The 25,068-nt window shown below is 44.9% G+C and overlaps 1 protein-coding gene across 3 annotated transcripts in view; it reads right to left on the reverse strand.

Moving 5' to 3' along the window:
• The window catches only part of CAV1 (caveolin 1), a 34,436-nt gene extending 10,094 nt beyond the window's left edge, over positions 1-24,342 (reverse strand). The window contains exons 1-3 of one of the 3 annotated variants that reach the window (XM_036328911.1): positions 24,195-24,342; positions 22,723-22,887; positions 8,371-8,930 (exon numbers count right to left, since the gene is read on the reverse strand). In XM_036328911.1, the coding sequence (XP_036184804.1) occupies positions 8,694-8,930; positions 22,723-22,887; positions 24,195-24,224 (432 nt within the window). In that variant the 5' untranslated portion in view covers positions 24,225-24,342 and the 3' untranslated portion in view covers positions 8,371-8,693. Of the gene's footprint in view, positions 1-8,370; positions 8,931-22,722; positions 22,888-23,557; positions 23,738-24,194 lie in introns of those variants that run through there. The other 2 variants (XM_036328909.1, XM_036328910.1) reach the window with 2 other exon arrangements.
• Positions 24,343-25,068: the final 726 nt, after the last annotated feature.

Genomic DNA, 25,068 nt, shown 5'->3' on the forward strand with positions numbered 1-25,068 from the left:
GACACCTGGGTTCCTGACGCACTGTCAGGTGATAAATGTTTGTTTGTTTAAGTCATTACATTTTAGGGTAATTTGTTACGCAGCTATAGAAAACTAATACAGTTAGCAGAGCAACCACTTTTATTCTTAGAATCATTTCTTGTTTTCTATGTTCTTGCTCTTTTTCTACTAGTGGATTCGATTTTCATGCGTATAGAAAAATGCATACAATGAATGTGCCTAAATACCCAGGAATTTGTTTCTGGGGCAAAGTACAGAAATATATGAGGAGGAAACACATCATTTTCAGCTTTCTACCATTCACATCAAACAGAATATTAGAAAAATTTTAGGCCATTGGTCGTGCAATTAGTTCATACGCCTGAAGTGGCTTGGTTGTATCCCGAGATATGCACCAAAGAGTAGGAGCCAGCTCCTTCTAGAAAATCCATCATGAACATGGTCTTCTGGCTGTAATGCACTGGCACAGGGCTCTTGGCTCCCAGCGTCTCTCAGTCTCTCAGCAGGGACAGTGTGGCAAAGGATCAACTGTGGGTGTGAGTGGGCGGAGCCTGTTAAAATGCAGATTCTTAAGCCCCATTTCAGATTCAGATCAGATTATCTGGAGGGGGGGGGTGTCTATATTTTTAACAAAATTTCTCCTTTTTTTTCATGCAAAAGTCAAAAGTATGCCAAGCTCCTTTCCATTTAGCAACAACTCTTATTTTGGTCTACGCTGCTCCCTCCTCTATGCCTCCAAGCAGGTTTGCTTCCTGCTTCTTTCTGGGAGCTCCTCGGGTGCTGGGTGGCATCTGGAAGTTGGTGAATAATGAATGGACATTCCCTTTGAAAAGCTTTTCCTAATTTAAGCCTATGAAGATGTATCATTGGAAAAGGATGAATGACTACTATTTATTATGAGAAACACAAACTGGCAATAGAAATCCTGATTCATTTTCATCATTCTGAACCCCATATAGACAATATGCATGTTTTTAAAAAAATCCAATACGCACTTCTACAATCCCGAGGTATGTGTGTACCAAACCCAGTCACACAGAAGGAGGGGTTAGACATTTCAAACCTCCCTCGCTGATTCCACGCATATTTCCAACATGTGGAGCAGCCTTTGAAGTCCATGGAATAAATGTGTGTGTGTGGGGGGTGTACTAGCACAATTAAATGCTTCCAGAACACAGAAACTTTGCTCTAATGCCCATGTGTTTTGTCGGGGACAAGGGCAAATACCCATGTGTTTACTGGGCCCAACTGGCACCGCTGGGGAAAAGGCTGCAGTGTGCCCACAGCCCTGGCTGGAAACAGGCAGCCTGAATTGTGTTGTTATTGCCCGTGTTGCCTGGATTCCCAGAGGACCCACAGGCAGCCTTAGGAAACATGGAACCCTGGGTGGCAGCGCTGGCATAGTCGTGGGCTGCCTGGGGTGGCAGGTGCTAGGCAACTGGCCTTGCACAAGAGCGCAGGGCTGTCGCTTGAGGAGGAAGGAGGAGGGCTGGGTTTCAAGCAGGAGAGGGTGAAATGTAGGCATGTATCTCCCTCTGTGAGCAAGAGCAGAGGTTTGGGTGCAGGAGGAGTGGTGCCCAGGGATCTGCAGTCCCCGCCTGGGTCTCCAGCTGGAAGCATCGAGTCTCGCCCTTTGGACTGGCCTCCCTCTTGTTGCTTTCCAGACATAACAGAGGCTTTAGCATGAAGCCTAATAAATGATGGTTTACATTTATAGTGCCCACTCATCTGCTTCTCTTCAAGCTTGAGAAGTTCTAGGTTATTTTCACAATAAGAATGAAAAATAGTCTTTTATTTTCCCACTAAGGAAAGATTTTCTTAACTAATAAAGGGCTGGACTAAACCAGAACTTAGGGCGCGTCTATGCACTTGTACCCATCTTGGTATAGACTCGCAACCATTTATATTATAGGCCCTGGATGCTTTCTGGAGTTCACATCACATCTTGTATGTGAGGACTTGGAAGGCAGGTGTTATTTCCTCCAGTTTACAGACTAGGAGACTGAGGCTCTGAGAGGCTGTAGACAGTGACTGGATCAAACAGGACTTAGGGCTCTTAGCTCTTCGTTTAGTTCTCCTGCCATCACACCACCCTTCTTTTTTAAAAAAAAAAAAAAATTTTTTTTAAATATGTTTTATTGATTTTTTACAAAGAGGAAGGGAGAGGAATAGAGAGTTAGAAACATCGATGAGAGAGAAACATCGATCAGCTACCTCCTGCACATCCCCTACTGGGAATGTGCCTGCAACCAAGTACATGCCCTTGATCGGAATCGAACCTGGGACCCTTCAGTCTGCAGGCCGATGCTCTATCCACTGAGCCAAACCTGTTAGGGCCACACCACCTTTCTTAATGCCGCACCTTATTCTGTTTCTGCAACCCTGCTCATACAAACCTCACGTAGGGGTTTCTGAATCCACGTGCTCTCCCTTGCCTGCACCCAAGCTTCCCATCCAAACCAATAGAAAATGCCTTCCCTGTCTCAGCAAATAACCGTTTCTACCAGGAAAGGGTGTGTGATCCAAGCAAGAGGATGCAGCTTGCTTTCTTCTACCGTCAAACCTCCCTGTTCATCATTATTCTCCCTCCCCGCAAAGATGCTCCTCTCTGGCCAGGACTCCTGGTTCGCTTCACTGACCAGGGTCCCCATTGCCTTTCATCCTTCCCTGGTTTTTCCAAGTTTATCATAATATTGTACCCTTTCCTTCTTCCATTCCTTCAGGGCCAGTCGTTCTGGAACATTCATATATTCAAGAATTTTCTGGGGAATGTTTGTTACAATGAAGATTCCTGGGGTCCTGTATTGTGTTCTAAGGGAAGAGTCCAGTTATCTGTACCTTCTCCCTGTCCCTCCCCTTTTGATTCAGCTGGTCTGGGGAGGACACTTTGAGAAACAAAAAGTTGCCTCAGGCTTCATTCTCTGCTAGATGTGAAAATCTGATGGACATGATACTAGGTTAGTTACTGTGTTGCTTCCTACTTTTTAAAAAAAGATGTTTTTATTGATTTCAGAGAGAGGAAGGGAGAAATAGAAGCATCAGTGGTGAGAAGAATCATTGATTAGCTGCCTTTTGCATGCCCCCCACTGGGATCGAGCCTGCAACCCAGGCATGTGCCCTGACTGGGAATCAAACCATGACTTCCTGGTTAATGGGTTGACGCTCAACCACTGAGCCACACCAGCCAGGGACTTACTTGCTACTTTTGAAAAGCAGTATGTTGACCTGCTTGATAGCAGGCGGGCTGGGTTTGAATCCCAGCTCTGCGGTGTTATCTTACAGATGCTACTAAACCTCTCTTCCCTCAGTTTCTCGCCTGTAAAGTGCAGGTATAAGAGTACCTACTTCATAGGGTTGTTCTGGGTCTTACATAACTTATACAAAATGTTGAGGGCAGTGCCTGGGACAGTGGGTAGTGCTACATCAGAAGCTTTTGGCCGAGGTGCCTGGACCAGAAGTGGCAACATGTCAGAGATTTCAGGAACAGCATTTGGAGGACAGAGGAGATGTTTTGAAAAGGAGAACCTCTTGGCATTCCTGAAATGGTTTCGTGGAGGTGGCTGTTTACTTTTCATCCTGCCTTTAAGTGAGCAAGAAGGATGAGCTCATCTCTCGCATGTGGGTCAGCCTTCCGGAGTGTATTACAAACAGGAGGCACAAGGCGACCAAATGTGCCCCGGGGCAGAGGACGCCCCAGCTGACCGTGCACCTGGACATGCCAGAAAGCGGCACCCGCACCAACTAGATGGGGCTCTATTTGCTTTGGATTAATTCCTTTTTGCTTTATTTTTTCCTTTCCTTTTGTTTGAAGGTAACTACTAGGTTTCTCCATCATTTGTTCCTGGAAAGGAGTAGGAATTCCCCTAGGGCAGCGGTTCTCAACCTGTGGGTTGCGACTTCTTTGGGGGTCTAATGACCCATTCACAGGGGTCGCCTAACACCATCAGAAAACACATATATATTTACATTTTGCTTTTGTGATTAATCACTATGCTTTAATTATGTTCAATTTGTAACAATGAAATTGGGGGTCACCACAACATGAGGAACTGTATTAAAGGGTCACGGCAATAGGAAGGTTGAGAACCACTGCCCTAGTGTTTGTATTATACCTCAAAAATTTAAGTTAAAATTGATATACACTCCTAGTTTACATCTAGTCATGCATTGAATGGGTCCCCTTCTAAAAGATACGCTGCAGGCCTCATCCCAATCCTCAGCGCCCCAGAATTAGGAAGAGGTCACACGGGTGTAGGGAGGGCCCCCCATCCAGTGTGGCTGGCATCCTGAGAGGAAGATGGCAGTGTGAAGACACAGGGAGAAGGCCATGTAATTGGATTCATACTGCTACAAGCCGAGGGGCATCAAAGATTGCCAGCAAAGCACCAGGAGCAGGGAAGAGACGAGGAAAGGATTCCCCGACAGCTTTCAGAGGGAGCATGGCATTGATTTTTGACTTTTAGCCTCTAGAATAGGGAGCCTGTACATTTCTGTTGTTTTAAGTGACCCAGTATGTGCTCCTTTTGAAGGTAATCCTGGGTAATGAATACGTGCGCATCCCTTTGAAACAGCTAAAAACCATCCTCCATGGCACAATGGTATGAGGGTTTCTGCTCCTTGAATAGGCTGCCCACCTTTTCTATGGGGATCCTAGGCGGGAACCTAAAGCCACATTTGGAGTACTTCAGATCAGCTGGCCATGGGCCTTCGTCAAGAGCCCGGAACCATCTCTCCTGTCCACACAGTCTCACATTTTTATTATCACAAAAAGTGGATGGTGCCCTGGCTGGCGTGGCTCAGTTGGTTGGGCGTCATCCTGTGCACAGAGAGGCTGCTGGTTCAATTCCCAGCCAGGGATCATGCCTGGGTTGTGGGCTGGATCCCCAGGAGGGGGCGTGGAGGAGGCAGCTGATCGATGTTATGCTCTCACATCGATGTTTCTCTCTCCTCCCATCCTCTCTCTCTAAAAATCAAAAAAATTATTCTTAAAAAAGAAAATAGAAGCAGATGGCTCAGTACAAAGCAGGCTGCATACCTTTTGATCCCCTTTTTAATCTTCAGTCTTCTGGTATCAATTCGGTGGCACTTGTTGAGGTTGAGTGTCACCAAACAATTGACATGGAACTGTGAACAGTGCAAAAATAGGCCACACAAAAGCCAGTGATAGCAGCATTGAATTTGAACAGGGAGGAGGGATACTTTGGGGAGCATTTATGTTGCTATCCCTGAGGAGAAATAACTACAGTCCTTCAAAGTTTTGAGAATTATCTTTCCAAATGGAAAAGTCCTGTATTTTTTTTCATCCATTTAAAGTGTTTTTAAATATATTCACAGTTGTGTAACCATTGCCACAACCTAATTTTAGAACTTCAACACCCCCAAAAGAAACTCTATACACATTATCAGTCACTCCCAGTCAGCCCCCCTTTCCCTGAAGCCCTAGGCAGCCACATTGTTTAATGCACAGAAATCTTATTTTATCCAAACATACAATTATAAGGATTCATCTGGAGGCCTCACGAGCTCACAAAATTCTGTGTTTATACTTGAGAGTTTGTTATTCTTTAAACTTCTGGGTGTGTCATGGGACAAATATGAATGATTGCCGCACTAAAGATAATAAAAGCTCTTTCCAGTCTATCAAAAGACACAAGAAATGACATGTCTCCCCCATCTTCAGGCTACCAATTGGTCTGCACAGACATTTGTTTGAACCGGAGCTCTTTAACACTTTTCATTTCTTTTCAGTTTCTACAGTTCACTTCCTGAGGGCAGAGGTGGTTTCCTACCATTCAGTTAAGTCAAAGCAGAGTTACTAGTAGCTTTTGTCTTACGTCACTACTGGAATATTGTTCCCTTCAGTGCTTTGAGTTTGTTTATTAAACAGATAGAAAGTGAGTGATATAAATCTCTGCAGGTTTGAACACTGCTTTGCAAGTGAGGAAAAGGATCTACACCAAGGTTCTTGTAAGGTCTAAGCAAAGACAATCACAGCCCACAACCTCTGCCGCAAGTTTCTTCCTCTGAGCTCCACTGGCCTTTTGTCATCAGGGTGAGGGTTGGGGTGCTGTCCTGTGTGCTGTAGCATTCCTGTCCTCTACTCACTAGAAGCCAGTAGAAACACCTAAATTTTCTCCCGATTTTGCCAAATGTTCCCTAAGAGGGAATGGGAGGTAATTATCCCAGATTGGAAAACTGCTCTAGAAAATGAGAATATGATGCAATGAGACAGGACCTGAAGTGTAGAAATATTTATAGCCTAGAATGCTTGCTTGTTTATTGCAGAAATTTTTTGTTTTTAGTACGTGGCCTTGTAAATTCATTCATTCATTTAGTATTTATGAAGCACCTATTTTTAGAGGATGAAATAGTGAAATGAAAAAACAGAGCCAGGACAAGGTTGATGGACTGGCTACATGTCACCGGAAAGGGGACAGTGCCAATCACATGGCGACAGCCTCTGGCTGCTGCGGCTCACCCAGGAATCACGACCAGAGGGGAGAGGGGCAATGCCTTCCCTGCTGCACTCCCTTACTTTTAAGGTCATAGAGGAAGTCACTTTCTTGCACCTGCCCACGTCACTGGCCTCTTAAATTTAGACTGGAATCTTGAATAATGTCTCCCGGGACAATGGCCCCAAGAACTTTCTTACTTCAGGCCCTCCCCACTTGCTGTTGGTTTTACAAGGATCACTCCTTCCATCATGTTTCACTTGTCTGAGTTGTTTGTAATGTCTTAACCTAAATGTTTTTTCAAAGACTTCTTTCTGGTCCCCACCCCTTTTCTCACCTGAACTTTTTTTTTTCATCCAGCCTATGACACACATATTAATGTGATGTGTGTGGGGGTGTGTGTGTGTGGGTGTGTTTCCTGCTATTAGACTGTAAGCTCCTTGGAATGTAGTAGGTACTAAGTTAGTATTTGTTGACCAAATGAATGAATTAGTGAATGTTACCTTTTGCTAAGTTATATTTCCCTGTTCTATTACCAAGAGCAGAAGCCTGATAAATCTCCTTTAGAAAAGAAAGCTCTGAATGTTAATATGTAGCTGAAGGGTTAGTAATTGCATGCATTGATTGCATTCACTTATTTTAACCCAGTCACAGTAATTTTGGTAAAAGAGTGGACAAAAGATGACTGATAAAATGGACGACAAATCAATTCGGTTTTTGCTTATCATGAAATTTGGATTCAAACCTATAGATTTTGACATAGCTTTGCTTAGGGAGCTGATGAGTTCCCTAAGAATGTTTAGGTGGTCTGGAACTCAAACAACTTTATGTTTACAGAATCATACAGCTGGGGTGCCAAGTGATGGGATTAAAATCATACAGGATCCTCAACGCTAAACTCTATATAAGTCAGAGAAAAGCAAACTCTTCACAGCCGGGTAATAGGAAAATCTGCTCAAAGTAATAGTGTTTCTGCCCTGTAGTGCTTAGTCATTTGATCCTATTGCTCACAGATGGCCTTTAAAAGAACTTCAGCCCAGCTGGTGTGGGTCAATGGTTGGAGCATCGTCCCAGAAAGGGTTGCAGGTTTGATTCCAGGTCAAGGAACATACCTAGGTTTCGGGTTCGACCCGGGCACGTATGGGAGGCAACCAATTGGTGTTTCCCTCTTACATCAATGTTTCTCTCCCTCTCTTTCTCTCTCTCTCTGTTTCTCTGTCAATCTCTCTCCCCTCCTTTCTCTCTAAAAATCAATAAACAGCTGAAACCAGTTTGGCTCAGTGGACAGAGCATCAGCCTGCGGACTGAAAGGTCCCAGGTTCGATTCCGGTCAAGGGCATGTACCTGGGTTGCGGGCACATCCCCTGTAGGAGATGTGCAGGAGGCGGCTGGTCGATGTTTCTCTCTCATCGATGTTTCTAACTCTCTATCTCTCTCCCTTCCTCTCTGTAAAAAAATCAATAAAATATATTTAAAAATAAAAATAATAAAAATCAATAAACACATCCTCCGGTGAGGATTTAAAAAAATAAAAAAAGGACTTCAGAAATGGGTGGCCCCATGAACTAGGTGAATTTGACAACTGTCAGCATTTATAAAGTCTGAGCATTTTCTGGCTAGCCAGACCTTTTTAAGACCATCGCTCTAACTAAAGTTGCAAGTAATGATGCACTTCTCTGTTAAATAAACTAAGAATGTCTGGTTACAGAAAATTTACTGACAGTTTGTAACCAACTTCGATACTGACTTTCTGACGCATCTTGGAACACAAGCAGCCAACTTGGAGTTAAGGACAATAAAAGGGAAGACCTCAGAGTTCTGAGCCCAGATGAGAAGAGGACGAGAACCCCAGCTCTTGACCTTCTTCAGTACCAAACGCTTGTCTGTGTGATATCTGCAGTCAGCATGCATTGGTAGCTCAGTATTTCAAAGACGATTTAATTAAGCCCAATATGAAGTTTGAGAATGGCAAGTGGTAAAGTCTAAGAAGAAGGTCTTTTACAGCCTTCCATTCTTTTCTGAATACTAGTCAATCAGAACCAAAGATTTTAGAAATGAAAGTGACCTAGAGATCTTTAGGCTCAGCTTCGTCATGGCTCTAGATGAGGAGCCTGCTGTCTGGAGGGCCCAGTGACTCTTCCAAGGCCCACGTAACCTTCGGTGTCAGGGCCCCGGAAACTTCCTCGGAGGCGTAGTTCACCCATCTGCTCTGATGAGGGACTGGCATCAGGAAAGCACTTCTCAGTGACTTGGGGTCTCTTCTCTGTGCCAGGCACTGGAGACACGAAGGACACTTGCTTGTGCCCAGGTCCAGGGAAACTTCGCGTCGCCACTGGCAGCACAGGAGCGTTGACGCACCATTAGGAAAAACAACCAGTGCATGCTGTGAGCTCCCTTCTTAGGATGCCTGAGCCATGGACTGAGGTAGGAAAGGGGCACAGAGATGGCATGCTGACACTCTAGCCATCCGATCTTCCTCTTTGGGAACAGAAAGGATGAGAAAAGGGAAAAACAACAGGACTAGATTATACAAGGGACATGAGGTTTACCTCACATACAACAGAGTTCCAGAAAGTATCTTTTTGTTGTTGTTATGGGAATTTGAATGACAAATACAATAGTCCAATAAAAATGCTAGCCAGACCTTTTTAAGGTCCGAAATGAGAAGTAATAATTTCCTCACTGTGGCCTTTATGGTCCTGAAAGTTTTATCATGGCACATGGTTTTCTTTATTCCGAGAGTCTGAAACAGACTCCATTCTGGCTGTACATTAGCCTCATCTGGGAAGCTTTCAAAACAAAAAAAAAAAAAAAAAAAGAGAGAATACATAGGCATGGGCCCCACCATAGGTCAATGCCATCGGAATTTCTAGGGAGAGAGCATCTACAGCATTACACATAAACATTGCCCCGATGACCTGCAGCCAGAGTAAAGGCCCGCTGGTCTAAAGTCACAAAACAGCCACCTCGGCAGAAAGCGCACTCTCTCATGAGTTTAAATCACAATAGGGGTTTATGCAAGCTGCAAACTCTGCATGTGCAGCGTGTAGGAGTGGACGGGCACGCTGGCCATAAAGACAGCGTTTCATGCTGACCTTTCGGCGCCTGCAGTGCAGTGTTCTGCTTTCAGATGTTTACCACTTGCATTCTCAGCCACAGCTGCGTTGCCACATAAACCCCCCTTGGCCCCAAACACACCAGGTATCTCGAGGAAAGAGGGGGAAGTGTTCATACCTGTGCCTAGGTTTAATGATGAGGCCGTGTGTCAGTGTTGTTATACACCAAATTGTAATTGTAGAGGTAAGATTTGAGAAGTTACACAGACAAGGAAAGGATTTTAATACACAACTATTACAAAATAACCTCCTGTGACCCAGTCCTTACCTGGAATCCCTTTTCCCATGTAAATTAACACTTTAAACAAGGGTACGCCCCTTCCTCCCTTTTCCCTTGTCTGAATGGTGATTGTGTCTGAGCAGTATTTTTCTTGTCCCATAATAACCTGGCAATAACCATAAGCAGTTGTCATTCCATGCTCCCTTCCAACTCTTCTAACAAATCATTCAGACAAAAAAGTCCTGCCCCAGCCCCAGCTGGGGGTTTCTCTCCATCCCTTATCTCCTTCCTTTTGCTCTTTCCAGCATCTCTATGTCCCTCATAAGATCAAATCAGGAATCCATTTTTAATGTCGAACCAACAGCAAATACTAGTAAAGTAGAGAATCTTGTATATGACACTTCTTTTGATCACATTGTCCTTTTGATCCCATTCATTAAGACTTCCTTTAAAATATCATTAACTTCTTTAGATGTTTAATGGTCAGGAACAATCAATACACTTAGTGTGGGTTCTCTATTGCCCCAGGGGTATGAAGTGTGGTGGATTCATTTAAGGATGAATTTAAAATAGTGATTTTCACTTTGGAGATCTTGGTGTCTTGGAAGCTGTGGAATTATTACAAGGGCTTTCCATATCCATTATGCTCACGAAGCATCTTGGTTTTCCACATCAAAAGCTCCTACAGAAATGACAACCCTCTTCTCGTATTTTTTTATTTTTCACTAGAGGCCCAGTGCACAAAATTCACGCATTTGGAGGGTCCCTCAGCCCAGCCTGTGCCCTCTCACAGTCCTGGAGCCCTAGGGGGATGTCCAACTGACAGCTTAGGACTGCTCCCCGGGCCTAAGCTGTCAGTCGGACATCCTTAGTGCTGCCATGGAGGCAGGAGAGGCATTTTTGGGGACACCTGTATTTGTTGAATGGCCTTTCTGGGAAGCCCATGATCTGGGAATGACTCTCATTCCTACCTTTATAACTAGAGTAGGTAGAGGCACTTACCCAAAATAGTTGAGTGAACAATTTCTCTCCCTACTACAAACCCTGGTGCTCAGGGACAAGCAAGGAAGAGAGATCAGTTGACCTAAGCAAAATAACTGGTGATGAAATCCAGTGAATGCAATTCCATTTTCTTGACATATTTTGGTATGCCATTTCCAGCTTTTATTATTACTGCTAATAATATAGAAAAGGCAGCCCTAGCTGGTTTGGCTCAATGGGTAGAGCATTGGCCTGTGGACTGAAGGGTCCTGGGTTCAGTTCCTCTCAAAGGCACATGCCTGGGCTGCGGGTTTGATCCCCAGCAGGGGGCGTGCAGGAGGCAGCCGGTCAATGATTCTCTCTCATCGTTGATGTTTCTATCTCTCTTCTCTCTCCCTTCCTCTCTGAAATCAATAAAATAATAATAATAAAAAGGAAAATAGTGAGCCATGATTGACAGGACATTTTAACTGTTCTGAAAGATTCACTTTAGTGTAAAATGCACTATTAAGTCTCTCCCTTACGTCTGGCATTTGTTTTTGAGAACAAATATGTAACAACTAGGGAGAAACTACTTTCAGAATTACATACACATTTCTCCCACTAGCATAAAACTAAGGTTTTTCTCAATTGTTCCCTGTTTTCACAACATATTGCTATAATGGCACAGGTTCCTGTAGAAACCCAGCAGGCAAACTGAGAAGCTGTTCTTCCAGTGCCCGTCAGGACCTGCTTCATTCTCTGGCACCTACCCACACTCACATAGGATCAGTGCCCCAGGTGCTGGCCACCCTAGGCAATCGGGGTGCTTTAAAAGACTCAGGTGATCCAGCCTCTGCCAGGTGGCTCAGTTGGTTGGAGCAACTTCCCTTACACCAAAAAAGGTTGTGGTTCGATTCCCATAAGGGCACATGCGTAGGCTGCAGGTTCCATCCCATTCCGAGCACGTATGGGAAGCAACCAAGTGAAGTTTCTCTCTTAACATCGATGTGTTTCTCTCTCTCTCTCTCTCTCTCTCTCTCTCTCTCTCTCTCTCTCTCTCTCTCTCTCTCTCTTTCAAAATCAATTTAAAAAACATATCCTCGGCGAGGACTGAAATAAAAGTAAAATAAAAGACTCAGACAAGTCAACACAAGCTAGGATTGTAGCTCGGTAGCTTGTCTGGTTCTGAGCATGGGCTCCACTTCTAATCCCTCAGACCACACTCTGTACCCCACTTCCGGTCTTTGGGAATCGACCTTCCTTGCCTTGTTGGGAATTCACCCCGCATCTGCATTTCTTGAGGTTTGGTGTTTTACCTTCGTCTTTACATTGGTCTTTTACTCCTTCCCAGCCCACCTGCCAGGATCCAGAGTCTGGCCTTGGAAGTGCAGGCCTGTCACTCCCCAAACAGATGGCTTCTGGAATTCCCCTGGCTAAATGCTGCCCACCCACTGCAAGAAAACCGTCATTTTTCTCCATCACTGCCTGCTTGGATCACGGCCAGTTTTAAAGAGCGGCACCATAGCACATGCTTAAGGCCCTGAGCCTGGAGGGCGCATCGTCTGGATTCCAACCCTGACTCAGAGTTTGACCCTGCCACCTCCTACCTGTGTAACCCTGAGCAAATGGCTAAGCCTGAGCTTCCTTACCTGCAAAATGAAGAGGATGGTGGGTAATAACAGTAGCAGCCTCCTCAAAGAACCAGTGGAGGAGTCAGTAACTGTGCCACCGAGCTGGCCTTCGGGAGAGCTGGCGGGAGCAGCCCTCTCCTGTCTCACTTCCACCTGCACATTTAGCACCGCGTGGTTTGCCCCGCTGCCCTGGAGTTAGGCTTTGTAATTAGCATCGGCTGTCGCTCACCAGGTCCCTCCTGGTCTAAAAGGAACTGAGTTGCTGTGGCCTGCAAGGGGACAAATGCCTTGGTGGCGCACAAAGGCCCTGTTGACCTGCCTCCTGCTAGTGTCCCTTTGCTCTGGCCACGCTGACTTGCCACTGGTGCCCAGAACATGCCAAGTGTCCTCAGGTCTCTGGGTCTTTTTCTCCTGCTGTTCCCTCTTTTGGATCAAACAGGGACCCGTTTACTGCCTCCAGTGCCTGGTGAACATGTGTTTCGACTTTGGAGACTGCTGAAAATCCTCTGCTTTCTGCCCAATTCTGGCCTGCCCCTTAGTCACACGACCTCACTTGGATGTGTTTACATGTGTGTTTCCCAGATAAACTCTAAACCCCTTGGGGGAAGGAGCAGTGAGTTAATACTCAGTCAGTGCCTGCGCCTGCGCCTGATCATATCCTCGCATGTGAAATGTCCCATCCCGCACAGAGCCGGTGGCAGGACAGGGAGAAGGGCCTTGTGGATTTTTCTTTATCTTTGCTTCCTTTCCCCTCAATCTCCTTGTTTCATGGCTTGGGTCCAGAAGTCAGCATATTTTCCAGTTCATCATTGTAAATGAGAAAATGTAATTGTGTTTGACACCCGCAACATACGTGAGATGGCCCAGTGCAATCTCCAGACACAATTTACCTTTTTATATAGAATCTATCGATGTCCATTTGTATCGTAATGTCATTGCTGGGCTCAGGAAAGGTTTATACACTGAATGCATCTTTTTAAAATGTGACTGTTAAATTCCTACTCTGAGATTAAGCACATAGATACATCATCAAAATGCCTGTCTCTTAACGACCTAAACAGCTCACAGTGGCGAAGGGGCAGCTCAGTTGTGTTTTTAGGAATATGCACTTCCTCTGCTTTGACACAGTGACCAATAAGAGACATCTTCGCAAGTTTCGATAAAGAAAACAAGATGTGTTTTATATCTGAACCATCAACATGTTCCCGTGAGAGGCAGGAAGTATGTATTTTGTGCAGGTGTCAATCTGTTCTACCAGTTAATTCCCTGGGTATTTGCACAGTACATGGGTCATGCAGATTTCCTTTAAGACAAAATTAAAAAACATTTCCTCCACCCTAAACAATGGTTCATATGAAAGCATGCCATTTTTTTTTGTTGTTTCCTGAACTCATTGAAAAAGAGTTTAAACTATTTTAGACATTTTAATCTTTGATTGAGTAGTTGACAAAATATATGATGAAAGGATGTCAGTTTTATTAAACTTGGGTTGCCAGGAAAGAAGCTAAAGGGTGAGGTTAGATTGGCGGTTAAGGGCTCCTCCTCCGCATTTTAGCGCAGCGTGAGGGCTGTGATGAAGGGCAGGAGAGAGGTAACACTGGAGAGTGGAGAGGAGAGAAAACATGTCTGGAGTGTGGAAATTTTGCTCATTCAGCTAAAAAATAGTGTATGTAGGGGCTTCCAGTGATTCCAGGTATAGGAGTCAGTGGCAGGTCATTGCCAACCCATTTGTGACCATATCGTTTTTCTTCCAAACTTGGGCACTTCTAGGCATGAATGGGGACACTACTAATAGTTAGTTACTCAGGGCTGGCCAGTAGTAACTGGTTTATGCGGGACAACCTAGGACACATGAACACGCCCCTCCTATGTCACCATGCGGCTCTGGGCTTGCAGTTGGCTGGAAGCCCAAGTGGCCTCAAGGGATGGAGGACCATTGAGCATGCTTGGTTTGGGAACCCTCTATGGCAGTGGTTCTCAACCTTCCTAATGCCATGGCCCTTTAATACAGTTCCTCATGTTGTGGTGACCCCCAATTTCATTGTTACAAATTGAACATAATTAAAGCATAGTGATTAATCACAAAAATATGTAATTATCTATGTGTTTTCTGATGGTCTTAGGTGACCCCTGTGAAAGGGTAGTTCGACCCCCAAAGGAGTCTCGACCCCCAGGTTGAGAACCGCTGCTATGGTGTTTCAAAACTCTCCGGTTTAAATGGCCTGACTCCCAAGTATTTTCCTGGCAGGAAGAACATCTGGAGCTACTATACAGGGTGACTCATCTGTTATCTTTGGGTGAAACCATCTAAGGTGTATATCTTTAAGCCAACCTTGGGTACAATTACTTCTAAACCTGACCTCACAAATGTAATCATTGGTGAGCTTTGAAAAACAAAGACTCTTAGGCCCCATCTCTAGACGTGCTAATTCAGTAGATCTGTAATGGGCCCAGGCATCAGTATTTTTAAAAATTATTTTGGTGAGTCAGCTGCTCAGCCAAATTTGGATTTGTAAAGATGCTAGGAGGTTTTGAAAAGGCTGCAAATGTCAAATTTTCAATAAGAAGATTAGAAATTGAGCACCAATGTGGGAAGAGAGAGTTTTAGAGAACTGGAATATGGTCCATAATTTAATTGCACTTTTTATAGGGCTCAAACAGGGGCAGCTTGTATAAAAAATATGCCTCTTATTTTGCCCAAGCCTTGTTTACTGGCTCAGGAACAACTGGAGGCATGAGAGGTGAGGTATTTTTGAACTAAACCCTGAAAGTTATAAGGTTTTAACAGACAGCAAAATTTGGTAAAGGAATTTCAGCAAAAGTTTTCAAAGGAAACTGCATGAAGGGAGGCAAGAAGATAGCCATAAACTCTGGATGGTGCTCCTATCTATCTTACCCCTTACTGTAGTCCTTCCATGGTGTGCAGTACACACTACTGGGACTTTAAACCAGGGGTCCTCAAACTACGGCCCGCGGGCCACTTGCAAATACAGATATTGTATTTGTTCCCGTTTTGTTTTTTTACTTCAAAATAAGATATGTGCAATGTGCATAGGAATTTGCTCATAGTTTTTTTTTAAACTATAGTCCGGCCCTCCAGTGGTCTGAGGGACAGTGAACTGGCCCCCTGTTTAAAAAGTTTGAGGACCCCTGCTCTAAGCTTTCTAGCTGAAAGAGGCCACAAACGCATTAGGCCCTTATATTGAAACCAACTGATCCGATTAATAAATGCATGCATTTTCCTGACTGTTAGAGCAGTGGTTCTCAACCTTCTGGCCCTTTAAATACAGTTCCTCATGTTGTGACCCAGCCATAAAATTATTTCCGTTGCTACTTCATAACTGTAATGTTGCTACTGTTATAAATCGTAATATAAATATCTGATATGCAGGATGGTCTTAGGCGACCCCTGTGAAAGGGTTGTTCTACCGCCAAAGGGGCTGCGACCCACAGGTTGAGAACTGCTGTGTTAGAGAAAAAGAATTTTGTGCCTGCATATTATCACACTCAAGTTTTAGAAAGAAAAAAAAAGTTGCAAAAATATCTTTTCTTATTCTGGCACAATACTCTTTCCACTCTGTCAGGGTGCCTTTGAGTACCTATGTGTTAGAATATTTCTAGGGACCGAAGGCTTATTTTTTAGGAACTTCTTTAAAAAGAAATACAGCATGCAAATTTATTCTTTAGGAGCTCTATGGACATTAATGAAGATAATATATATATATATATATATATATATATATATATACATACACACACACACACACACACACACACCACAAGGTCCAGAAATTGGAAGAGTGCGTTTCTTGGCATAAACCATCTTTGTATGAAAATAGCAGCCCTGCCCTTTCCCCACTGCAAGCCCAGCCAGCTGAGTCATGAAAAGGCCCTGAACCCCCCAGGTGCACACAGCCCAGGTCTCCTGGGGACCAGTTCTCTGACCATTTCATCACAGAGAACTTATGTTGAAACTAGGGCAAACTCAAAAGCAGTTTCGCTTGAAATATGCAAGTGTCTGTTGTTTCTATGGACTTGAGTGGGCAGGCTGCATACTGGACTTCTAATGCTGCTTACTATTGCAGCTGTTCGTACTTTAAGCCCATTTATGCATATATGTATGTATGTATGTATGTATGCATTTACTTATTTATGTTAATCCTCACCTGAGGACATTTTTTTCCCATTGATTTTTAGAGAGAGAGTGGAAGGGAGGGAGGGAGAGTGAGAGAGACACATTGATTGGTTGCCTCCTACTCCCGCCCCTACTGAGGTGGGGGATGGAACCTGCAACCCAAGTACACGTCCTTGACTATGAATCCAACTCAGGGCCCAAGTTCTAATCACTAAGCAACACTGGCCAGGGCTAAGCCCCTTTAAAATGTAGCCAACACTGTTATTAATTGGGAGAATTACCCACATTACAAACTTTTTTACAGTTCAAGGGTATTTGGTGTAGCTTGTCTTAAATAATATGACATTCTATTCTAGAACCAAAATGAAGCTAACTCTTCAATTTTTTTTTTTTTTTTTTTTTTTTTACCACAACTAGGAGGTAGAGAACATAAAAAAGACTTTCCATAAGCATTTAAAATGTATATCACTGTTGGCTGAACTTGAAAGTGTTTCAAATTCTTATGAATGAATAATATCCCCCATTTTAGTATAGTTCTTTGCTCAGTGATGTGAGGATAGTTTTCCACATAAGATGATTATAATGCTCTTTTATAAGCTGGGGACTCTGAATTCCATGCAAAATCTCATGTGTGACAGAATATTAATCACCATCTCCCAAAACAAACACACAAACAATAGTCCCAACAGAAGATAATATTACCAACGTGCTGAGTTCTTTGAGATAATCTGATCTTTTAAACCAGTGGTTCTCAACCTTCCTAATGCCGCGACCCTTTAATACAGTTCCTCATGTTGTGGTGACCCCCAACCATAAAATTATTTTCGTTGCTACTTCATAACTGTAATTTTGCTACTGTTATGAATCGTAATGTAAATATCTGATATGCAGGATGTATTTTCATTGTTACAAATTGAACATAATTAAAGCATAGTGATTAATCACAAAAACAATAAGTAATTATATATGTGTTTTCCGATGGTCTTAGGCGACCCCTGTGAAAGGGTCGTTAGACCCGCAAAGGGGTCGTGACCCACAGGTTGAGAACCGCTGTTTTAAACCTTATACTTTGATTATAGCTATATCGAATAAACTTAAAAATTACTATTATACTGATATTAATCATCAATCACCTTAGAATGATTTCAAGTTGAAAGGAATCACAGAGGCTGTTATTTTGAAACCAACACAGGGATTACCATGTGCATGCCTTTTGCTGACTACTAAAAAAATTTCATGTCTATTTGAGAATCAAGCTTTGGAAAAGAAAATTACAAACGCATATTTGTATTTCCCAGCAAGGATCTCCTCTCAGATGTCTCGATTTGTCTCAGAACTAACATCAGAATTATCTCAACTAATTTCTCTCCTCATGACAATCGTCCAGGGGAATCACATAATCTTGTCTTTCCTTCCCTTGTGATACATTTCAAAATATCTTTTCAGACAGTAGCCAAGTGAAAACATGGGTAACATTTTAAACTTCTTTAGCCCTAATTCCTGCTAATGTTAAAAAAGAGGAAGTGGAAGTTAGTCTCTTATAACCATTCCAATCCCTTCTAATCCTAAAATTCCGTCATTTTGTGCTTATATGATTTTATTCCCAATGCTATCACATACTGCCCTCCCCATTTAGTGCAATTATAGTGTAACTGTCCTCTGCTCATCCAGACCAGCTATGTTTTATTACATCCTGTGCCCTAACCAGGCATCTTCCAAAATGCCTCCCTTCAGCATTCATCCTTGTGCTTGAAGTGCTCCTGACTGCACTGCTGACCCGATAGAGTCGACACTTATCATGTGTACTGGGTTCAGGACTCCGCCACCTGGCCATGATGAATTTTTTCATCTTATGACCGGCCACTCTGTCACTAAAGTCTCTTCCAATAAAAAATGGGCTAGGAGGCATTGCAGGCTCATGACCTCGGAGAGACATTCTCACTCCCATGCTTTGCTCATTTAGAATGTCCCCCTGTGCTTCTCTCAGATATTTGCATTCCATCTGTCCTGTGTGACCCAACTCAGACTGCATCTCCTTCATGCTCTTCTTCATTAACCTTTCTCTAGTGCATCCCTCTTCTCTCTCCCTAATGCCCTCTCCAAAGTAGGGCCTCCCTAACACTTAATACCATTCCCTTAAACTTTATTGAGGAATGATCAACAAATATAATTGTATATATTTAAAGTATACAATATGATCATTTGAAATACATCTACATTGTAGGATGATTACCAAAATCAAGATAATTGATATCATGTACTTTTTAAAAACCTTATTATACAATAGTCACTATCACTTATTTTTGATTTATTGTAATATATATTTGGTCTATTTCCAAAATGATGATGAGAGAGCTCACTATAGCAACTGCATAAAACAGCATGCCCATTGGAAATGAAAGTGAAAATTAAAATCCTTATGTGGGAGAGAATAAATAACATGGGTCAATAAAGCTTAAAATCTAGTTATATGTTTCCTGGCAGTCCAACCAAAAAAGAACCCCTTAGTTACCATGTGGCAGTGACTTACTGATGTGATATTGTACGTGTGTATTTTTTTTTAAACTTTTCATCTGTATGTATCTTGTCGCATAATTCTAATCTTTGCAATTTCTAGATATTATTTTAGGGATTACCCTTTGTAGTATGTGTTTAGTTCAGCATAGAAGACTTGAATAAGTGAATTAATTGATGGCTAATGTGATATCAGAATTATAAATTTGAAGCCATTTTATTTATCTAGAAATTCCAAATATGTACATAATAATAAACATATAGATGAAAATGGGAACTTAAGAAGAAGACATAGAAATCTTGGAGGGAGAAGGGTCTGAAGTTGTGATCACTTTAATTAGAGGAAATTTTAAGAGGCATTCATAGCCCACTCCTTTTAGATAAATATCAATACAGATATCTCATAATATAGAGCAGCAAACCTTTAGTAATATAAGAAACAAATTCAGTGGAACTAAATGGTATAGACTACTTTATGCCATTAAAGCCAGTGGAATAGGTGGTAAAACACCTTTTTGAAATATAAATTCATGACACAGCCAATTCTGAGTTTTCTTCCCCTCCCTACATAGCTGTTTTGTGGGATGTAGAGGATACTGTAGAGCAAGCATGTCAAACTCAAAGGCAACACAGGCCAAATAAACAAGGTTTAAGTTTATGTGGTGGCAAAAAAACCCAAAAGCTTCAATTTTCATAGAAACGTAGGTTTATTTCTATGGAGACATGCTGAATACAAAGGGCTGAAATGAATGAGTAATCGTTAACATAAAATAATAGAACATTTTAATAAAAACTAATATTTTTTCTTGAACATTAACTTACCAGACACTGAATAACTGCACAGATTAATAAGCGTGATGCAAATAAACCTATTTTTCTTGTTCTCTGAAAGCGAAATACTTCCTATTGCGCACACCAAACACGTCAGTACAAGACTAATGACGTGGCAATCGGCTGCTAAAATGGTGCGCCTGTGGGTAAGGTGGGTAAGGGAAATGAATGCAACTCGATTATAGTAATCAGTCATTAGTGAACGTTGTACAATATCCTATAACAGGCTATCATAAAAATTAAATTATTAAATTTTTATTAAAACGTTTCTTATATACCATTATATTGGCCGGGCCACAAAAATATCCCTTGTGGACCACATGTGGCCCGCGGGCCGTGAGTTTGACATGCTTGCTGTAGATAATACTATGCTGTTCTTCTCACTGTACATCAGGGTTTAATTTCTTCTACATCCAGAGTTATTATTCTAAATTTGGCATAGGAACCTTTTGTAAAATGCAGGGAACACTCACGTCTGGTGCTGTCCAAATGCTCTACATCTACTATGCTGTCTCCTGTGGTAGCCCCTAGTCTCATGTGCTGGGAACTCTTCGTGGCTGGAGTGACGGAGGAACTGAGTTTTAAATTTTATTTTATGTAAATTACTTACGCTTAAATTTCAAGTGGCTAAGCGGCTGCAGAATTGGACAGAGCTGCTTTTACAGAGCTGCCTGCCTTCAGAACAGACCTTTCCTTACCTGATTTGGTACCTTTAATCACAGATTCAGTTGACTGCTGTTTATTATCATGTGAAGTTTTAAGCTACCATGCATTAACAGTGAGGCTTTGGATGTCTTTATTATCTTAAGAAATCTGTGCCATCAAAATAAAATTTAGGGAAATTCATTATTTATTGTCATGGTAACATAAGGAGGATCACCCCTGTTTCTGTCGTTGTGTTTATGCATGTACTCAAAGAAAAGGACTAGGAGGCTCTGTAAGGCGAAAGCCCCCTTCCTCCGCCTTCTGGCACGGGGCACTCTTGGGTCTCCCTCCCTCTCTGCAGGGCATCCTGAAGTCCTCTCTAAGTGGGGCATCTGAGTAAGTGGGCCTCCCCAATTCTTCTCAAGGCAGATCTTTTCTGTCTGTCTTGCTTTGCTCACAGTTCTATGAGCAAGTGGGTGGGGTTTGCTTTCTCGAAGCCAGCAGGAGCTTGCCCTAGCCCTCCCTTTTAATTTCTCTAATATGAGGATCCCCACACTTGCTCTCTGAAATGCTACTTTGTAAACTGCTATTTCCTCTAGGCCTGTTATGCCCTTTTTCCATCCGCATTGAAGTCTCTTTTCCCAGCGGGCTCTTCTTTCTCAGCTTAGTCATGCTATGTGTGGAGAGCCACATCCACACTCCTGGCCTCTCTGACTCATCAGGGAGGTTTGCTCGCTCCAGGAACCCCACTCACACTGTGGTGGAACAACAGGGAGGCTCCAGCGCAGCCAGCCCTTCCTGACTTCTGCCTCTTTTCCTGGCATCTCTCCTTCTCGCCCAAAGCTACAGGAGAAGGGGAAAAAGCAAAAAATGCCCTTACCCCTTTTAAGGTAATGTTTTTAGTAAACAGTTTATAGCAATTCCCATTTTCAGTTTATAAGCTACTCTGGTTATTGCTGCTACCTTTAAATATCCCATGACCTGGCTAGTAGAAAAACCTGCGAAGGCTCCAAATTTCCTCTTTCCCTCCACCAGCAAGCCAAGAGAGTCCATTCTGACAGTTACATTTTCCTTCTAGTTACAGCTTAAATTGTTCCCCTTTTTGAAATCTATTATTCATGAATGTGAATAGTCTCAACTATAGCTTCTTCCATCCATGGATGGGAGGCCCAGTGGGCGAAGTGGTTCATTCACCCCACTGGCTGCTCTGGGATGGTACAGAACTGGGTCTTCACACCCTATCTCCCAGGCCAGGACTTTTCTTGGCCCTCCTGGTCCCTCAAAGAAAACCCTCTGCCAAGGATGGCTCACGCCCATGATTTCACAATCCAGATGGGTGCAGACAATAAATTCCTCTGAAAGGGTCAAAGTTAAATAACATCATGAAATAAAAAACTGATCCCCAAGTCAGATCTAAGTTTGGCCAATAACCTGTTCAGTTAACCTATGTTTAATCTCACCAAGTACATCCTAAAAGTATAAAAGGGAATTGCAACGGGAATGTCCTTTTAGCTCAGCGAAAGCTGACCCAGGTAGTCACTAAGAAGCAACTTTCCACATCTAACTAGAGGTTTCTAAGGGAGAAACCCAGAGCTGTGCATTATTTGTGATTTTGTAGTTTTGTTCAGTTGTGCACAAGTGCCATGTTTTTTTCCAGTTAAAACACTCTTCATATATGGATCTATATGAGTATCTATGATTATATTTGCATAATCTTTAGATGAAAGCACTTCTACCCACTTGATTGTGTTTAAGAAAATCACTTCAGTTACTTGATTTTTGTTGAGGAGAACATGCCCCCCCCCCCCCCCCCCCCCGTGGTCCAGCTTTCACCTTTGGCACCTGACCTCAGAAATGACCTGACTACGTCAATGTCAATTACTTGTGCAGCGGGCACCACCCTTCACTAGACTTTCAACCTGGGAATGGAGGGGGTGACCTGTTGCGCAACCATTTCACCCTTTCAAGCAGTGGGGTCTGTCGCTGCGATCAGGAGCTTCATTTGCCAGAAGAGTGCAGTTATATGACCGCCTACAAAGCCCAAGTCAGCTAAATTCCACCTGAACTAAACAGCAGGCTGGGGGAGGGGAGACCAAGCCCAGAAAACGGGGTGTGTGCGCGCGCGGTAAAGGCAGAAAAGGATGCACAGGCTGCTGGCCAGAAGAGAGCTGTCCGGGCCCTGACAGCATCCCGTCCGGGACAGACCTCCCCTTACCTTGACCACGTGGTCGTTGAGATGCTTGGGGTCACGGTTAACCAGGTCGATCTCCTTGGTATGAGCGTCGTACACTTGCCTCTCGTTCATTTCGTCTGCCATGTCCTTGTTGTGGGGCTTGTAGATGTTGCCCTGTTCCCGGGTGGGAACAGTGTAGAGATGTCCCTGCAGAGGGCGGGCGGCCACGAGAGAGAGAGAGAAGGGCACCAGCAGTTGGAAGAAATTTTCCCAAAGAAAAACAAGCGATCAGAAGTCAGCCTGGCGGCGGGGCAAACCTCCAGGCTCAAAATCGAACAAACCGCTCCCGCAGCGGCGGCGCACGCAGGCAACTCCTCGGCGCCGCCAGCTTTTTAAGAGGACCGGGGAGAAGACACCACACCCCTCCTCACCCGGCAGGGAGCGCCAGCCTCCCGCGCCCGCCGCCAGGGGTCAGGGCAACCCCCTCCGCGCACCGCCCGGCCCCCGCCCTGGCGCGCCTGGCTCCAGGGACCCCGCCTAGACCCGGGCGGCGATGGGACCGACCCCTGACTCCCCTGCAGCCCCCCTCTTTCATACCCCGAGCGCTTCACCTGTTCAGCTTTCTCGTCCCCGGCCCCTGCCTATTCCCCCTCTCTCCACAATTCCAGTTGCATCCTTGAGATTCAACTTGAACCCCCGGACTCGTGGAATGCCCCCATTTCGTGGCTTCCCGGCAGCGTTTCCTGGGCACCTGCCCGCGCCCTCCACCTTCCTTCTGCCCTTTGCTTCTCCCCCTAACCCCCCTCCCCCCAGCTCCGCACCCTCCAACCTCAGGGCGGAGCGGTGTCAGCCCCCTAACCTCCCTGGTATCTCTCACCTGCACCACGGCTCCGACCCACCCTTGGCGCCACGGCCGCTACGTTTGGGGGAACGAAGGCTCCACACCCAGGCTGGAGGGTGGTGGAAGGGGTGGTGGTAGGTGCGGGGAGGGAGGTGCGTCCCTCTTCAAACACCCCTGCCTGGCGCCGAGGTGCAGGAGGAGCCCTTGAGGCGGCCTGAGAGCTTTGCAAAGGGCAAACACGGCGCGCACCGCCCGGAGGGCCAGGCGCCCGGCGGGGAGTCGCCGGGACTGTCCCCCGGACGGGACGGCGGGTGAGCGGGCTCCCACCCCGCGCTCCAGCTCCCGCCTCCCAGCCGGCCAGGGGGGTCCCGCCATCAGGTGGCACCGGGACCCGTGGAGAAACTCGTCCTCCGTCAGGGAGACCCAACCTCAACCCCGACCACCTTCTCCGGGCGCCTCTAGCTCAGGGCCCCCGGTCCTTCCCAGGAGGAAAACTTGAAATATTCCTGCCCCCTCTTCACCTCCCCGCCCAGGCCCATTCCGCAGCCGCTCGGCGCGAGAGTTCTCCAAAGTAGAGAGAGGGCTGGGGCCGGAGGAGCCGCCGGACGCTTGGAGAGGGAGATAGCACAGGCAGGCACCCCCGCGCCCGGCGGGCGCGCACCCCCAAGCCTACCTCGGAGTCCACGTATTTGCCCCCAGACATGCTGGCCCGTAGCTGGATGAAGGCTCTTGAGATTTCCCCGGGCTGTGATTTAAGGGAACAGAGGAAGAAAGATCTTGTATTGTGAGGGGGTGAGGGGGGAGGATGGAGCTGGCGGAGGGCGGGGGGGGGGGGGCGGAGGGGGCGGCGGGCGGTGGCTGGAAGGGAGCCTCCTGGCCGCCCGCCAAGGGTTTGTTCTGCTCAGGGTTGGTCAGGACCTGCGCTGCGCCGGGTCTAGGCACATCCCCAAAGTTCCCGATGCGGAGGGCGGGGAGCGCCCGCAGGGAGCACAGAGCAGTGAGGAAGCGCTGCACCCACGCTGGGCTGCTGGGGCAGATATTTTAAACCCGGGGCAACATCTTCCCAGCTGGGAACCACTGAGAGGCGTCCCGAGGAGAGCGAATGTTTGCTCGGTGCATCATCGCAGCAGGCGTGGAGAGTGGAGACTACCCACACGCCTGCAAGATAGATGCCCAGTAAGGAAGCCAGAGCTTTAAAAGGATTCTGCCCTTTCTAAGCCATTTCTTCTCGTCGTCCATGTTCCATCGTGGTCTAAGACACTACCATCTCCTTGTTTCACAGAGGAAGGGATTTAAAAAAAAAAAATGGCTCGGAACCTTTAGGTGCCGTTCACATCTAAACACAAGGCAGGAATCTGGGCGGTGCGTGTGTGGTGTGCTTTAGTGTCACTGGTCTACATCTACTAGTAGTTGCTGTGGATGGAAACGTGGATAAACGCATGCAGAATAATTGAATGTTTCCCAATCGCTTCTGGAATGGCTTCCAAATAATGTGAAATAAGAAATGAAATATTAACCTTTGCTATAAATTTACTACGAATCTTTTC

This window comes from Myotis myotis, unplaced genomic scaffold, assembly GCF_014108235.1.
Source record: "Myotis myotis isolate mMyoMyo1 unplaced genomic scaffold, mMyoMyo1.p scaffold_m19_p_11, whole genome shotgun sequence".
Lineage (NCBI taxonomy): Eukaryota > Metazoa > Chordata > Mammalia > Chiroptera > Vespertilionidae > Myotis > Myotis myotis.